The sequence below is a fragment of the Puma concolor genome, chromosome A1, assembly GCF_028749965.1.
Source record: "Puma concolor isolate L17-30 chromosome A1, mPumCon1.1.hap2, whole genome shotgun sequence".
NCBI classification, from domain to species: domain Eukaryota; kingdom Metazoa; phylum Chordata; class Mammalia; order Carnivora; family Felidae; genus Puma; species Puma concolor.
Genome location: NC_141667.1, coordinates 76712423 through 76730948, shown reverse-complemented (window position 1 = coordinate 76730948; position 18526 = coordinate 76712423). Strand labels below are relative to the sequence as shown.

Here is an 18526-nt window from a genome sequence, read left to right as displayed (position 1 = left end):
GATATCCTTCATTCATTTTTGTTTGTTCAAGACAGGGAAAAAGTTGGGAAGGTAGCCTTTAAGTTTTGTTCAGAGCACTCTGAGAGAGTAGAAAGGTATGATACAGTTTACTATTTGCTTACAAATTTTGTGAAATATGTTTTTTATCATTAAAGATGTTACTTCTTTGTTTTTCATAAGACTTGGCAACGGTTTCAGGCATGCTTTGTCAGTACTTCCATAAGGAAAGGATCCATTATCCAAAACTGTGGTTGGAATGGTAGATAATGGGTATGCTTTATCCTTTACCACCTTAGGAGAGTGCAGTGAATTGAAATCCACTCTACAACTGTCTTTCTGAGGATTTTTCCAATTAGTGGGATGTAGTTTATAACAATATTCCCCCAGGATTGATGGTTAACCTATTTTTTTTTTATTAAAGCAGGAAACAACCAGGACAAGATGAGCTCATGAAATGTAGAAGGCTATCTCTAGAGGGAAAGATTAGGAGACACCAAGAGTCTTCTAAGGACTTACAGTGTAATAGGTTATTATCATGCATTATTCCACAGTTACTTTGCTACTTAACTATGTATCCAAGCAGGAACTACAAGCTATTATTAGAAAAGCAAGCTAAATAGTTTGGAATGGATAACCTCATATCCCATGCATTCACCTGCCATTAAGAGAAATGAACTTCCTCCTTAAGTGGATGTCCTTAAGTACCACTGGTTACTTATCCATTCTTGCTTAATTCCTTTATCTTAGTTTCAGGATATTTCATAAATAAAATGCCTTGGAAGTGTTTAAGAAATAGAACTTTTTTTAAAGTAAGTAATGTTTACTAACTAGTAACATTGGAGAATTAGTTTTGATACCCAGGTATGACCCAGTTAGCGAAATTACTTTGGCCAAAGCTCCTAATCCCTGCAGCCTCTTTTTCTCTATAAAGTGCCAGAGTTGAACTCCATCATCTCCAGAGTCCCTTCCAATTCTGAAATTCGGAGTCTATATATTTGATAAACTATCTTGCTGTGATTATAGGTCTCTGCCTCAACAGAGGAGAGCAATTTCTCAAGAGACAAGCTTGAGACCCTTGTGGAGTGGTTGTCCAGTTTTCATTTTGCTCAAGATTAGATTCTGATTGAATGCTGTTTTCAAGTTTCATCCAGTGTCTGGAAATACTTGTTTCTTCCATTATCAGACTACTCTCCAGAAGTCTTACCATTCAACTACTAGTACTCTTTTTTTTTTGTTTTTTTTTTTTTAATTTTTTTTTTCTTCGTTTTTCTTTATTTATTTTTGGGACAGAGAGAGACCGAGCATGAACGGGGGAGGGGCAGAGAGAGAGGGAGACACAGAATCGGAAACAGGCTCCAGGCTCCGAGCCATCAGCCCAGAGCCTGACGCGGGGCTCGAACTCCCGGACCGCGAGATCGTGACCTGGCTGAAGTCGGACGCTTAACCGACTGCGCCACCCAGGCGCCCCGACAACTACTAGTACTCTTTACTGTCCTATGCTGTGATGTGCTTCTAAGACATTATTAGACTTTCTTATTTTACATCTCTTTTAAAAAATAATTCTTTTAACTTTTCCACTGTTAACATCTTCACCATTACTAAAGCTTCAAGTACATACATATGACATTATAATGGAATATAATGACATATAATGAAATATATCCCATTGTCTTCTGATACCTATCTAGTGAGTGAAGTTTCATCTCTGTATCTTTAAATCCATTAGGCTATAATTATGTCTTACTAAAAGAGAACAGCAATCATGAAAGATCTCTTTAACAGGGACATCTTGGGTTTAATCCTCGATAAGTACAGAACATTAATAGGTAGGAGTCAAGTATTCACCAGTGTACCTTGAAGAAAGAACGAACCTATAGCCCAATCCAATGAGGAAGACAATAGTTTACTTTGGGATAAGAAAATTTTAAAAAGTAAATGAAGCTGGCTGGAAGGAAGACCTGTCAGGATTTTTGCATGAAGACAGTTGTGCAGGATAAGTGAATAAATGTAGATTAAAGCAACAGTTTCGGTATCAGGATGAAAATGGCCTTGCTGTCTTTTCTGCAAACATAGAATCCTATTGAACTGACCTCTAGTCCAGACCTCAGAAAGAAGCAGATTGTCTTCAGTCTGATCAGGGGATGCTTTATTACTAACAGTTGTGGAAGGATCTTGAAACAATGCATTATCAACTTTTTCATGGTCCTGTGGTACCCAGTCCAAGAATTTCATCTTAGCCAGACCATGGTACTTATGTCTTACTAATATTTCTTTATTTAGTGATTACTCTGTTCTGTATCTACCTAGTACAGACTCTTCTTAATCAGCATTTCTGTTCCCACTTTGAGAGTATTCCTATTTTGTGCAATATCTTTAAAATACCATTTCAATTCTAATTCCCTTTTTTAACCACGTCTTTACTCATTTCACATTCTCATGTTTGGGGTTGGTGGGTGGCCCAGTGGGTTAAGCGTCTGACTTTGGCTCAGGTCATGATTTCATGGTTCGTGAGTTCAAGCCCCGCGTTGGGCTCTGTTCTGACAGCTCAGAGCCTGGAGCCTGCTTCAGATTCTGTGTCTCCCTTTCTCTCTGCCCCTCCCCCATTCTCTCTCTCTCTCTCTCTCTCTCAAATAAATAAACATTAAAAAATATTCTCATCTCCTTTTCCCCTTTTTTTATAACTTTGTTAATAGTTGAAGAAATTTTATGTGGTCTAATTTCTACAGTTAAAGAAATTCCATACCTATGACTATGAAATTATATTTGTTAAAATAAAATATTCATGTGTTGAAGATTTTTGGGATCTACCAATGAAAAGAATAATAATAATAACTAACATGTATTGGATATTTACTGTGATCCGCAAAGACTGTATGTTCTTTATATAGATTATCTTATTTATAGACTGTGGTTTTTTAGTGATATCAGTATTGATTATGAATACTAAATCTACCAAGTATTAAAATTGATAACCTTCCAGATCCTACTCATTGTAGACAAAGGAACTCAAAGAGCACCTGGCTGCAACTTACGATCTTATAAGGCACTATGGTCAAGTAACTGTGTGTGATTAAAATACACAGATTAATTTCAAACTTTCCACCCAACATGTCGTCCACTGTACAAACATGTACAATATTTATGTGGAAATATAAATTGGGGAAGTTGTTCACTTCCTAGTCTAGCTTTCTTTCAAATTCACTCCTATAATTTCAGGCTATTTTAGTTATTTGACTCATTACTGTTCCTATCTATTTTTAAGCTATGGAATTCCATTTCTCTGGTCTTCTGCCCTACATTAACTTTCCTATCTATTTCCTCTTCTCTCTTCTCTCCTGTTTACTTTCATTCTAGTCACAGAATCAGCCTTTCCGAGGAGCTTTTTCAGCTAGCTTATGATGTTGACATTCTGAGTTCATTTTCTATACATTTCTTAATGATCTCAGTCCTTATTTTGCTTTTTTTGTTTTATGTGGTAAAATATTAGCAGAGGCACTGATGTGTTTTTTAATGATAACCTTTTAAGTTGTCATCCATTTTTAAAATTTTTTTTTTCCAACGTTTATTTATTTTTGGGACAGAGAGAGACAGAGCATGAACGGGGGAGGGGCAGAGAGAGAGGGAGACACAGAATCGGAAACAGGCTCCAGGCTCTGAGCCATCAGCCCAGAGCCTGACGTGGGGCTCGAACTCACGGACCGCGAGATCGTGACCTGGCTGAAGTCGGACGCTTAACCGACTGCGCCACCCAGGCGCCCCGAGTTGTCATCCATTTTTATGATGATGCATGTCAGAGACAGATTCATAGATAGCCTAGTGAATTGAAATGAATTAATTCTTATGAAGCTTCGTATCCTGTCGCTGAAGTACTGTGTCACAATAGAAGGGCAAAGTCAGAGCACACTGGAAACCATCAGTGAAATATGCAAAACTAGGAGAAGTTTCTGAGTTCACCAGAAGTAAGATCAGAGTAGAGGTTATGGAAATAAGAATGCATCACTATGGCAAGGATCACAGTGGGAGTTAGAAGGTCATAATCTCCGCACCAAACACTAGGCTGAAATATGCTTGTCTCCAGAGCTACCACTTGCTGTAGGAATACCAGTGGATCCAGGAGCCCTCCAGGCCCCCAGACCACCTTGTTTGAAGGAGTTTAAGTTGCTCCCTCGGGGACCTCTCACTGTGTGTGTACGCAAGCACACGGGCTCTTCAGGGTAAACTGTAAAAAGTAGCATGAAAAGAGATTACAACCATTTACAATAATAAAATTTGACTTTGAAATGATATATATGTAGCAGTTGACTGTAATAATGTCTAAAATGTATATAAGTAATGTTTTATAAGTATTTTCCTCACTTGGAGATAACTTCTACAATTTTATTCAACTTAAAATATCATTGTTAATGGGTGCCTGGGTGGCTCACTCAATTGAGCATCCACTCTTGGTTTCAGCTCAGGTCATGATCTCACAGTTTCATGAGTTCAAGCCCCATGTCAAGCTCTGTGCTGGCAGCACAGAGCCTGCTAGGGATTCTTTCCCCCTCTTTCCCTCTCTCTCTCTGCTCCTACCCCACTCATGCTGTCTCTGTCTCACTCAAAAAGAAACCTTAAAATATCATTGTTAAAATGTGTATCCATTATTAACAGGATTTCTTTTTTTCTTTTATGCTTATTTGTTTATTTAGAGAGAGAGAAAGTGTGAGGGGAAGGGCAGAGAGAGAGGGAGACAGAATCCCAAGCAGGCTCCACAATGTCAGAGCCCAACGTGGGGCCTGATCTTACCAACCGTAAGATCATGACCTGAGCTGAAATCAAGAGTTGTCACTTAACTCACTGAGCCACCGAAGTGCCCCTAAGTAACAGAATTTCTTAAAGTAACACAGAATTATAACTCTATTACCCCATGATTAAATAATGATGATAATCCAGAGTGTTCTGTTTAATTTAAAACATACTGTCTACATGCTTACACACATACCCGTGCACACACACAGCATAGTTTTTAGAAATGCCCTGTTTCTTGCTGATTCAGTGGATCACATTGACCAGATAAATTTGATGTAAATAAATTCCTTCAGCAGTGACTCAGAAATTCTATCTAGTGTGGTTTTTAAGTGTATCTTGTAACTAACTTTAATTCTATATATTGTTATTTCTTGAGCTTTTTGTAAAATAGGCAAGATTTTTACTTTGGATTTTTATGTTTATTCACCAACCCTCTACCCATATAAGATTCACATTATATAGGAAAAAAAAAAAAAAAACATAAAGCCTTAAAACTCAATCTTTCCTAAAGTCATTATGATATGTGAGTCAGAAGTTCAGATGTTTTTCTTAAGAATGTGATGATCATCTCATATTACTACTTGAGTTTTTAGCTGATTTGCTATGATTGTGTGGTATCCTTGACCTTTTTATAGGATATGGCATGTGGTTGATAAACATGAGTTCAAAAGAAAACCTGTACTGTGTCTTTATAGTGGAGTGAGTGGTGAGACTGTGACTCACTCTTAAAACTCTAGAGTGGGGGCGCCTGGGTGGCGCAGTCGGTTAAGCGTCTGACTTCAGCCAGGTCGCGATCTTGCGGTCCGTGAGTTTGAGCCCCACGTCAGGCTCTGGGCTGATGGCTCAGAGCCTGGAGCCTGTTTCCGATTCTGTGTCTCCCTCTCTCTCTGCCCCTCCCCCGTTCATGCTCTGTCTCTCTCTGTCCCAAAAATAAAAACGTTGAAAAAAAAAATTAAAAAAAAAAAAAAAACTCTAGAGTGAAGTAAATATACAACAATTACATAGCAATGGCTCTTATTTAATTTGGAGAAAACTTTTATAAGTCTGGGTATTAAAAAAAAAAGTCCTCAAATTAAAATTTGACATGTATAGACTAACATAAGTTTTTGGCTTATTTTTGAGCTTTTCTCTGAGTAAAAATCCTCTCCATTTAGACAATTCTAGTAAAGAACATTATCTAAAGGAAGACACACTGTCCCTGGCATTAGCTGGCATGTTATTATTATTAGTAACATTCCTGCTACTCTGAATTTGATGACATTTCAGCCTTAATGATGAATTTCCTTAATAGTTCCTGCAATGTGTTAACTTATTTATTAGTTGTTCCTGATTTTCTTTAAGTCATGGTAAAGAATATTAGCCAAGTTGGATATCAAAATGTGACTCACTTGGTTGTTTTAATGCAAAAATGTAATGTAAAACCAAGAAGCAATTCTCATTGCACACTGGCCCTTTTGTTTGGATGGACATCATATGGGGAAAAACTCTCTCCTGATATGTTGTTAATTAAAAAAATTTACAAAGCCTAACATTCAGTAATCAGTGATCTATAAGTGCCAGGTACTGTGCTAGGTGAACACCTATATGATCCTATCACTTCATTCCTTAAAATCTTCCAGTGGCATCTCTCAGACAGAGAATAATAAAACTTTTAACACACTCTGCATGGCCTACACAATCTCTAGCCCCATGACCACGCCATCCTTCCTGGACCACAGTGGATAAAATTGCTATGCACTCTCACATTATCCTGTTGAGTTTGCTGTGACATTATTTTGTTTATATATTCGGTGTTTTGTTTTTCTGTATCTCTCCTACCTACCTCATTTCCTTATCCCTCCATTTGCATTAGAGCGTAAGTACCGCGAGAGCGGGAAACTTGAATATATTATTTTTCACTACATCCCCCATGTATAGAATAGTGTCTTAATATAGCAAGTACTCAATAAATATTAACTGAATGAAAGGATGATTATTGTCTCTCAAAATAACCTTATAAGATGGGTATGATGTTTTTTATACATACGAGAAATGTTTCCTAAAATTGACTAAACTAAATTAGTGAGTCTCTGGAGTTTGGAAATCATTTGGCATGAATGCATGGTATACTTTCAGCCATTCTCTTTTGATCATGTAGATGTTTACATAATTCTGGGTGAAGTCCTTGGCTAATCATATTGAAAGTAGTACAAACTAGGCATATTTACTATAGCTCATGTAGTTCATTTAGGAAACCTTAGTCTCAAAAATAGTCTTTTGTAATGTTTAATTTAATTTTAATTTTGAGACAGAGAGAGAGCATGAGGGGAGGGGCGGAGAGAGAGAGGGAGACAGAGGATCCAAAGTCGGCTCTTCACTGACGACAGAGAGCCTGATGCGGGTGCCAACTCACAAACTGTGAGATCATGAGCTGAGCCAAAGTCGGACACTTAACTGACTGAGCCACCCAGGTGCCCCCAAAATAATTTTTTTAGGACCTTAAAAAGCAATACTTAATTATCCTTTCTATATTTAAAAGCATGGACAAAAATTAAGCTAAACCTGTGTTGTTATTTGTTACTGTTTTCTCATCTCTTTAAATGTTTATTTATTTGTTTTGAGAGGAGGGAAGGGGAAAAGAGAGAGGGAGCAAGAGAGAATCCCAAGCAGACTCTGTACTGTCATCACAGAATCTGATGCTGGGCTCAATCTCACAAACTGTGGGATCATGACCTGAGCCAAAATCGAAGAGTTGGACACTCTACCGACTTAGCCACCCAGGTGCCTCATCTCGCCATCTCTTTAAAACTCACTTGAAATTAAAAAACAACAACAACAACAAAAAAAAACCTCACTAATATTATTATGAAAATATCACCACATTGGAATTTGATTTAGGAGATTAGATAGAGATCCCTTTGTAAAGTGACAAAAAAAACCTGATTAAATATAAAATGTTTATCTTTGAATTTATTCCTGCACTATCTTTGTTAAAATCAATCTTAATACTATATCAAGAAATTTCCTTTGTGTTTTATGGCCAAAGTATTAAATAATGATTTGTTATACTTTCTGAATTTTATATCTGGTAAATCAAAATGTATATCTTGTTAGTTAGGTTACTTATTTTTATATATTACTGTATGAAGCTACCTTTGTTTTTCTCATAAGAATTACAGCTGAAAGAAGGAAATTCCCATAAACTATTCTATCTGCTGTTATTTGTTAGCATACTTCACTTCTTAATTTCAAGTATAAATCTGTCAATCTTGCACACACAGTAGTTATTTATATTAAATCAACTCAAAATTGACATATAATGTGTTATAAATACTTAGAATAAAATGTGAAGTAAAAAGAATTTAACATATACAGAAATAGAAGGAATGAGTAAGTATGAGTTACTACTCATGGTCTCTGTGGTGACAGATCAGCAAGTTCAACAGAGATAAAAATTAGGATGGGTCATTTAAATTTTTACCTTCTTTCTACTTCAGGAAGGCAAAGGCATAAGGAAAAGGATTTGTCAGAGGTCTCTAAAGGGTCCTTGACAAAAATAAAGAGATGGTTGGAGGCTTTCCACTGCAGTTGGGGTGAAAATTAGCATCAGGTCTCTATTTAGGAGGGAAGAATGGGCAAGGCATAGAAGTTAAACAAAGTGATTCCTATTCATATATCAAAAACATTGCCGACTCTAAACCTGGTTGTATCTTGAAAGCTCAAAGTATGGACTGCTACAATTTTTTAAAAGTAGAGAAACTAGTTGTCTGGAGCCACCGTGGAGCAAACCATCCAGTTAATCAACTTTTCTGGATGTTTCAACGAGATCGCTCATTCATAAAGAGCAGCAACAACTTTCTTCTCTAAGCTTTGACTAGTATCTTGAACGTCTGCAGGAAAGCAGTTGACTTAGCAGTTTGCGGTGTCAAGAAAAAACCACAGACTTTTATTGTCATGATGCATTGGAGATTAAATATATTCATGAATATGAAAGTACTCTGCAAACTATAAAGCACCATTGAGATAAAACATAGTTGGGTGTTTTTAGTGTTGAGTTATAATCGTTTAAAATTTATTAGTTTGAAATTCGATTTTCACATTTTCATATTTAAGATGTGTATTGTGTGTGTGTGTGTGTGTGTGTGTGTGTGTGTGTGTGTGTGTGTGTATTTTCAGATAATCACAAAGACTGTTCTGGTGTGTCCTTGCACCTCACCCGCCTGCCGTAAGTACTTCCAGTTACCCCAGCTCAGTGACAGCTTTAAGATCTTTGAGAACTTAAAAGTGGGAAATCCACTGGATTCATTGTCTATTGCTGTATAACAAATTACTCTAAATTTAGTGGCTAAAACAACAAATATTCTGGGCACAAGCTTACCGGGGGACGGTGGCTAGTGGTCTCATACAAAGGCTGTGATCAAAGGCTCAGCCAGGGTTTCAGTCATTGGGAGCGAGGGGTGGGGAGGGGTCCCCTGAGGTGGAGCCATGTCCGGGATTACTCACATGGCTGTTGACAGGATTCAATTCCTTGCTGGCTGTGGGCTGGAGGACTCCCTCATTTCTTGCCTCGTGGGCTCTAAACAAGACAGCTCACAATATGGCACCTGGTTACCATCACACCCAGCAACAGAAAGCAAGAAAGGGCGTGTAAGATAGAAACCACAGCCTTTTTGCAGCCTAATATCGGAAGTTACTGAATAATATAGAAGTCTGATAGGTGAAGAAAAGAGTTGCCACAAATCTTTATACTCTGACTCCTATGGAAAAAAAAGTGAAATTGCATTTGCCTTATTCTGCTTGTTAGAAATAACAAATGCCTAAGTCTAGTTACTATGCTCAATCCATGCTTAAGGGAAGAGGATTCGACAAGGGCATGAGTGTCAGAGCTAAGATATTGAGAGCTAGCTATTGGGAGCTTTATTATAAGCCAGGATTCTCCAGAGAAATCAAACCAGTAGAAAGCACACGCACATGCATGCGTGCACGCACACACACACACACACACACACACACACACACACACACACATATGTATAGAGAAAGCCAGATTTACTTCAAGGAATTGGCTTACATGATTGTGGGGGCTGGCAAGTCTGTGATCTGCAAGGCAGGCTGGAAATTCTGGCAGGAGTCAGCATGCAGACTCGAGGCAGACTCCAGTGCAATCTGGAAGCAGAATTCCTTCCTCTTCCTGGGACCTCAGTCTTTTCTCTTAAGAGACCTACCCACAGGGTGAATGGTAATCTGATTTACTCAAAGTCGATAATTAACATGTTAGTTACATCTAAAAAATACCTTCACAGCTACATCTAGACCAACGTTTGACCAAGCAACTGGGCTATCACTTGCTTCACCAAGTTAACACATAGGATTAACCATCACAGGAGCCATTTAGAGACTGCTTTCCAAGTGCACCATGCCATAAAAAATGTGTTTTTAATTCCTTGCCCAGGAAATTAAGTTATTTTAAGAAAAACATCTATTCTACCTCTTTTTCCATATTGTTTTGTTTTAGTTTTCACGTGAATCTTATAGACTGGTGTACTGAAGTATATCTTGTTTTTCTAAGGCCATAGTTTTGATGTTTCAAATAGTTAAGATAAATATTATTGTTTCCCGCAGACAGCCATTAATTGCTGGCATGTACCTTATGATGTCTGTTGATACTGTTATTCCACCAGGAGAGAAAGGTAATTATTTTTTTCAGATTTACAATGATCTCATTACTTAATATATAGAAATGCATTTACAGAATATTTTTAATAAAATTTTGAAATGACCAATATCTCTGAAAACTAAACCAATTCTTATTATTATCCTTAGATTTAAAATAGATTTTTGTATTATTCTAAGCCAGTAGTTTATTATCATCCATTCTTTTATTGAGATGCTAAGAATTAAGGTCCATGGGTAGGTAGTAAGTTATGTAAATGAAAGAATAAATCCTGAGTATTTTACAAATCAGTCTTCCATTCTTTAATGGAATGGAATTGGAAACAAACCTCATAGCATACTGTGACATAAACTGCTACAGAGAATATCAGGTTCAAAATCAAGAAGTTAGCAAATCTTGATTTGACTCAATCTTCGAATTCAGATATACTGAGCTTAATTCTCTGTTTGTAAAATGGGGATAAAATAGCTGATTCTCCGAAACTTACTAAAAGCTTTTAGAATAAGTGTAATATTATTTATCAATGTATCTGATCTTCTGATGAAAATGCCCTATTAAATATTATTCATTTGTTTTTACTGGGAATCTTTTAAAGCTAATGACAAGTATGGTATCATTGTTACTGCTTACTTATTATCAAAGACATATTTATTGAATAACTACAGTGTTTTAAACTGAAGGGAAAGAGATGTATATGAAGTGGTTCCTTCTCAACAGGAGCAGTCAATCTAATTACCTTAGGTGTTTGCAATTTTTCAAAAATCCTTATTTTCTAAGAAATAAAAACAATTTTTAAGCTTTTTCAACTGCATAAATTTCATGGTAAAAGTAACAGATTAAGCCTATGTTTTTCCTGACGGTATGTCTTGATTTGGTCCTAGACATTTTCTTGTGAAGGAAATTAAATGTGAGGGCAAGAGGTTATTGCAAGAGGGTAAGAGGTCATCTTAGAAAATTGGCTGGCACATAATAAGCATGTAATATCCACTGAGTACATGAATGCATGTCCACTTTATAGGAAAATCCCTATGCCTAGCATCTTGTACATACTGCTACCTATACATACTTTTAGACAAGAATAATGTTGTTTTCCAGCTGGATAGTGACCTGTTTTCTGTGTTTTCATTTCTAACAGTGGTGAATTCGGATATTTCATGCCATTACAAAAAGTATCCAATGCATGTCTTTGCCTATAGAGTTCACACTCACCATTTAGGTAAGAACTTTAAACTATAGGTTAAATTATAAATATTTACCATTGTGCTTGCTAATGCTATAAATGTACAATGTAAATTATATTTGACCTTAAGTCTGTTTCTATGAAAGATGTTGTTGCATAATACCTTGAAATTCTATGTTTTTTCATATCTTTTCATTAAAATACCTAGCGTTTGGGGTTCTGACAATATTCAGATTTTATTTTGAAAAAGGAAAGCAAATAATGCCTTTTATTTTTCTAATACTTTATGATATTATATGATTCTAATTTGTGTTCATTACAGGTAAGGTTGTGAGTGGGTATAGAGTAAGAAATGGACAGTGGACACTGATTGGACGCCAGAGCCCCCAGCTGCCACAGGTGTGTAGAAACTAGTTTAATTTTGAGAGAAAAAATGTTAATCAGCAGATAATAATTTTAGAAACCCTCATAGAATCCTTGTGAATGTCTCTAGAATCCTAGCATCTCTAAATCTACCATTATTCTGTATCTAAGCTGTGTGTAACTGCCTTTTTTACAACTTCCAACTTGATGGTTTCTCTTAACATTTCTAAACAGACTTGCACGTGTGTGTCTTCATCCTTTCTACCCAGGGCGTGCCAAGCCTCACATTATTAAAGCATGCAGTTCTGGGGTTTATTGGTAATATTAATGAATTGTGTTTATCTTCTTGGCAGGCTTTCTATCCTGTGGAACACCCAGTAGATGTTAGTTTTGGTGACATATTGGCAGCAAGATGTGTATTCACTGGCGAAGGAAGGACAGAAGCCACGCACATTGGGTATGGTTTTGCAAATTTCGCTATTTAAAAGTATTTTATTGGGGCAAGGCATGATTATAAGTGACATTTATCTTTGTGACTGAATCACAGACTTTCTCCTATCATGAGCAATTATAATAAAGTATATATAGCCTTTTCTCATTTTAGAACTGAGTGATGAGGATAAACTCCAGAACATGTGCTTATTTTTTTACACTTGCCTTCCTCCTTTTTATTCAAAGCCTTCCATATCACACCTCCATATATTATGCTTGTCGCAAGAGTGTATATTACTTCCTCAGGCTCATTTAATAAAGAAAAACATAATGGAAAATGAAATTTCTTTCTCAAGTGTCCTTTTGCCCTATGTTCAAATTTAGGTAAATATATAGCTTCCACATTTGGTGGTGTCCATTAATTACTCAGAACTGTGATTTTTTCTGCCTGTTAAAACTTCTATGTATTCATTGTTTTCCAGTTGTTTAGTCAACCAAATGAGAATAATAATATGTAGCACTTTTCTAAAAGAGAACATTGGACTTTAAACAGTTTTTAAATATTGAGCCTCTTTGAAAGAAGTATATTTTTTATAACACTAAGTAAAATTTTCAAAGCACTATAAACTCTTTCAAAAAAAGTTTGCCTTGGGGCGCCTGGGTGGCGCAGTCGGTTAAGCGTCCGACTTCAGCCAGGTCACGATCTCGCGGTCCGTGAGTTCGAGCCCCGCGTCGGGCTCTGGGCTGATGGCTCAGAGCCTGGAGCCTGTTTCCGATTCTGTGTCTCCCTCTCTCTCTGCCCCTCCCCCGTTCATGCTCTGTCTCTCTCTGTCCCAAAAATAAATAAACTTTAAAAAAAAAAAAAAAAAAAAAAAAAAAAATTAAAAAAAGTTTGCCTAAATTAAAAATGAAAGATAAAGGCCCTTATCATAGTTTTTGTTGTTTTGTTTTCTTTTGTTTTGTTTTTGCCAGAAAAGAACCAAGGAGCCTTCTTTCCATGTTACACTAGGTTATAAAATATTTACTGATGCCACCTGGAAGCTGGAATTTTAAACTACTTGTCTTTGATCAGAGAGAAGTTATAGAAAGTAGGCACCTGAAAATATGCACTAGATGTACTAACGATGATTCTTGCAATGACAACACCAGCTATTGGTTGTCAGGGGAAAGGGAAAAGATGCTGAAGCAAGTAAAAGGAAAAAAAGGCGTTTGAGACAGTGGAATAGGATTTTTTATTTCTCTCTAAGATGATTTTTATATTAATAAACATCAATTTTAAGGCTAAGGATAGAGCAAACAAAAAAATTATCGTTACATTAAACAAGAAGTTTCTAAGAGTTTTGCTTTTGGATAAATTTTTTAAGTTTGGGAGTCTTGAGGAAAACAGCAAAATTACTGAGTCACATGAATGGTAAGTAAGAAAAGGCTTGACAAAGTAGACAAAATTAGATTTGAAGGAAAGAATTAGACCTTTACTTCTCACGTGAAGTAATAGGAGTCACAGGGTATTGATCAGCTATTTTCCACTCTGTGTTAGCGTAGACCTCCACAGCTTTACTGAAGTACCATTGGTGATTTTATTAACCTTTGAAATAGGTAAACAAAGTAAGAAAAAAATCCCTTTCAACACGTTCTGTGTATTAGTGTACAAGTGTGGAATAGGTAGAAATTTTTGCTGAGAGCCCCCTTAGCAATTTGGAAGGACTTATAAGTTTGACCAAATTATATCCTTTGAGTGTCCTCTGTGAGGCAGTATCCAACATAAAAATTAGTAACTTGTTAATAGTGCCAAAATGAGAGGCCAAAGTAATCTCAGGAAGGCTGTTTCATTTTTCGGAGTTCAGAACTAATTCCAAATAATTCTAGTCTTTTTAAAAATATGCATTTTGCTTGGGGCACCTGGGTTGCTCAGTCAGTTGAGTGTCCAATTCTTGATTTCAGCTCAGGTCATGATCCCACGGTCATAGGATTGAGCACTGCATCAGGCTCCATGCTGGGCGTTGAGCCTGCTTGAGATCTCTCTCTCTTGCACGTGCACACACACTTTCTCTCTGTCTAAATATATATGTAAATAAATAATAAAATAATACCCTAAAATGACTGTAAATCCCATGTGGGCTAAAGGGAATGCCATTTTGAAATATAAATGATAATAGAAGGAAATTACAGGAAATTAAGTTATGGGATGAGCCCATATTTGGAATATTTAATTTATATTAAGAAAGCAACTTTTCCCAGTGAAATGATAAACTAATAAGACAGGCTTGAATAAAATTTGAATATGAATAATAATTCTCATAACAACACATGGTATTCCTATAGCACTAATATGCATTTTAGTTTTAGAAAGGTTATAGCATCATTGCATTCATTTTGTAAAATAATGGATACTACTTCCATAGGGTAGTATAGAATTACAGTTGAGAATGTAAACAGTAAAAAAAGAAAACCAGTATTTTATGAGTCTGTTAAATGATACTCTGTAAAGTTCCTCTCCCTTTTCTCCCTTCCTGCCTAACTCCCAACCCACATACATGAACATGCACTCCCTCTGGGCACAGGTGTGAGCCATGAGCAGGAAGCCTACTCAGATGCAAGCCCACTTACCCGCAGGTCATACGGGGCTAGGAGATGTCCCTCCATGTCCTGGAAGAGCCACCTGCATCAAATGTTTAACTTTCTTCTTCTGCAGCCACCTGGAAATTAGGTTTTACGGGGAAATTCTATCAGTGACCTACCAGGATTTTCAGCTGAGTATTCTTCCACCCAATCTGAGCATAAGTTTGTAGTAAGCTAAAAATCTTAGGACTGGAGAAAATTTTGCCTGAGTGGAACAATGATAGTTAACTAATAAAAAGCACTTTTTAAAAATAGGGACTGATATTTTCATAGCAGGGACTCAACAGAATATACAACCATTAAAAAATGGTGGATTTGGGGGGGGGTGGTGCCTGGGTGACTCAGTCAGTTAAGCGTCCGACTCGATTTCAGCTCAGGTCATGACCTCACGGTTCCTAGGATCAAGCCCCGTGTCAGGCTTTTTGCTTATGGCATGGAGCCTGCTTGGGATTCTCTCTCTCCCTCTCTCTGCCCCTCTGTGCTTTCTCTTTCTCTCTCTTAAAATAAATAAACATTTTCAAAAAAACAAGGGGATTTGGGGGCATCTGGGTGGCTTAGTCGGCTGAGCATCTGACTCTTGGTTTTGGCTCAGGTCATGATCTCGCATTTTGTGGGTTCACACCCCGCATCGGGCTCTACGCTGACAGTGCACAGCCTGCTTGGGATTCTCTCTCTCTGCCCCTCCCTGGCTTGCTTTCTCTGTGTCTCTCAAAATGAATAAATAAGCTTAAAAAAATAGATGGATTTAAAATAAGACGTATTAATTTACTTAATGGTAATATTTTTTTAACCTAGATATATTAAATTTCTTTTTAAATAGTAAATATGAATATGTCTTAGACAAAGTTGCACCGATGTATATACTGGCAACATAGTACTACCTAATTTATGTAAAAGCAGTATTTTGTGGCTGACTGCAGTACATATTTTATATTCAATATGAGACTTCTCTAAATTCATTTCTAATATTTAGTCAAGTTTAAACAAAACAAAAAAGAATTTTATTAAGTCAGTTAATTAAGCTAATTAAGTCAGTTAATTTCCCAGAAAGTTTATATGCTAAATTTTGAAATTAACTCTTGAGAATTGGTAGATAATATTAACCTATTTGGTCATTTTTCTTGGTCGTATTTTTCATTTGGAACCAGTTATTTCATGTACATATGAGAATGTCTGATGGATATTCATAGATATCAAATACAGTACTTTAATCAACATTTTAAAGTGTATTATATGCAAAGATAAAGGTATATGATCAATAACTCCTTAATGTATAAGTTTAAAAGCACCATGAAACCCCTTATGAAACAATTCAAAGTTTTGAAAGTTTTTTTTTTAACGTTTATTTATTAAAAAAAATTTTTTTTTAACGTTTTATTTATTTTTGAGACAGAGAGAGACAGAGCATGAACGGGGGAGGGGCAGAGAGAGAGGGAGACACAGAATTGGAAGCAGGCTCCAGGCTCTGAGCCATCAGCCCAGAGCCTGACGCGGGGCTCGAACTCACGGACCGCGAGATCGTGACCTGAGCTGAAGTCGGACACTTAACCGACTGAGCCACCCAGGCGCCCCATGAAAATTAAGTTCTTTAAAGTGTTCATATTTCTTTCCAAAATTAGTATTTCCCATCATTCTTTTTTTTCTTAATGGGATTAGGGCTGAGGGCATGATCAATGGAAGGAGTGTCAGAGTCACAGTGTACAACATGATTTGGGTTTCTTTAAAATGGGACATTTGAGAATATTTTGTACTTTCTTAAACCTCTATTACATATGTTTATATGAAATAATATATTTTACTAAAACCTTCATAGAACATAGATGATAAATAGGTAGATAGATAAATAGATAGCTATAAATATTCTTCTGGAATGCCTTAGTCCAAGTTCATAAAATTAACCTGACTCAGCAGTATGATATATTAGGCGTAACTGGTTATGCCATAACAAGTTGTAAACATTTATTAAAATAGAGTATTCATTCTTCTTTCCTTCAACAACTATTTATTGAGGGCTTAACTATTTTCAGGTTCATCACACTTTGTCAGATTGAGAGCTAGCTGATATAAAAAGTAGTAATCACATAAGCACTTTATTTCGCTTGATGAAAGACCTGCACCACTGTAATTTTGGAATACAGCTGGTACTAGGAGGCATTGTTCAGGGAATCACATTGGCATTAGGAAATGCATAAAGGGCTATTCAACAGAGCCAGGACCTACGTGTGAACACAGCCTCCCAACATACTTTCTCATGTTAATAGTCATTAGGTTGACAGAGTTGAATTGCCCGTGTTGTTCTTTATGGAAAATAAGGGAGATGTGTCAGAATTCTCCCTTAGGAATACAGAAAGCAGTTTGATTTTTTTTTTAAGTTTATTTATTTATTTTTGGGGGTGGGGGGAGCATGCACACTCATTTGCATGTGAGCAGGGGAGGGGCAGAGAGAGGGAGAGAGAGAATCCCAAGCAGGCTCCATGATGTAGCACAGAGCCAACACGGGGCTCTATTTTACAAACCTGGAGATCATGACCTGAGCCAGAATCAAGAGTTGATGTTTAACCAAAAGCAGTTTGATTTAACATCATATTTTTTTGTTACTGTTGAGTGGAAGAAAGAAGGATGTGGAATAAAATAGGCAAATTAGTTTGCTGGTACTAAGGGTGTCTTGAGTCCTAACCCATTTAAGAAGTGATAGTTTCCCTGTCAGATAGGAACTCAGAGTTACCTCAACTACAAGTTCAGTTATGGATGGAAAGGAATAAAGTATGACTCTTTTCTTTCTCTTCAGCTCTTTAATGAAATTTTCTGTATGACAGCAAAGATTCTTAAGTTATTTGACCAGCTCAATTTTGTATCATAAAATCAGTATCTTAAAAAAACTATATTGGTGAGCAGATTATGCTATCTCACAGGCATGTGTTTAGAGATGAACACGGGCATGATGTTCCCGTACAGGTAAAATAGGGGAGGATCTGTCCATGGATTGGTTGCAAGTTTCATTTATTACTATATAAATTTATTAATATTTTACTTTCACTAATTGGAGAAGCATACATGATTATTTTGCTTTCCCTCTCTGCATGATGATTCAGGGTCTCCTAAACTAGAGCCACATCTTGAATTTCTTCTCCCTCATCTCTGTCCCTTGATCTATATATTTTACTTCCCTTTAAACAGGGGAAGGGTAGATAATATGGTGAGAGGTTCTGGTTTTATTACTTTGACACCAGCCATTTCTTTTATAGCGCAGTTTTCTGACCAACTCCAGCAATGTTAAAATGGAATTCTTAGGAATGGTGTTTTGACACATGAAGATCTGTGTAGTGAACAGGTGTTTGTTTGGGATCGCACCTCCCCATTTGCTTATATTTCACGGGAGAAGCAATTACACTGACAGGTATCAGATTCAGAGAATGAGAAGCCAAATGACTTTTAAAGCATGAAAAGTGCTTCCCATGGCAGGGATTCATTCCTCTGGTCTCTCAGGGGCTCTA

At 36.7% G+C, this 18526-nt stretch overlaps 1 protein-coding gene across 16 annotated transcripts in view; it reads left to right on the top strand.

Annotated features, from left to right (window-relative positions):
* PAM (peptidylglycine alpha-amidating monooxygenase) overlaps nucleotides 1-18526 on the top strand; it is a 287568-nt gene that overhangs the window by 201445 nt on the left and 67597 nt on the right. For all 16 annotated transcript variants that reach the window (XM_086690473.1, XM_086690089.1, XM_086690162.1 and 13 more), the window contains exons 8-12: nucleotides 8941-8989; nucleotides 10387-10454; nucleotides 11574-11654; nucleotides 11941-12017; nucleotides 12335-12438. In XM_086690473.1, the coding sequence (XP_086546599.1) occupies nucleotides 8941-8989; nucleotides 10387-10454; nucleotides 11574-11654; nucleotides 11941-12017; nucleotides 12335-12438 (379 nt within the window). The remainder of the gene's footprint in view (nucleotides 1-8940; nucleotides 8990-10386; nucleotides 10455-11573; nucleotides 11655-11940; nucleotides 12018-12334; nucleotides 12439-18526) is intronic.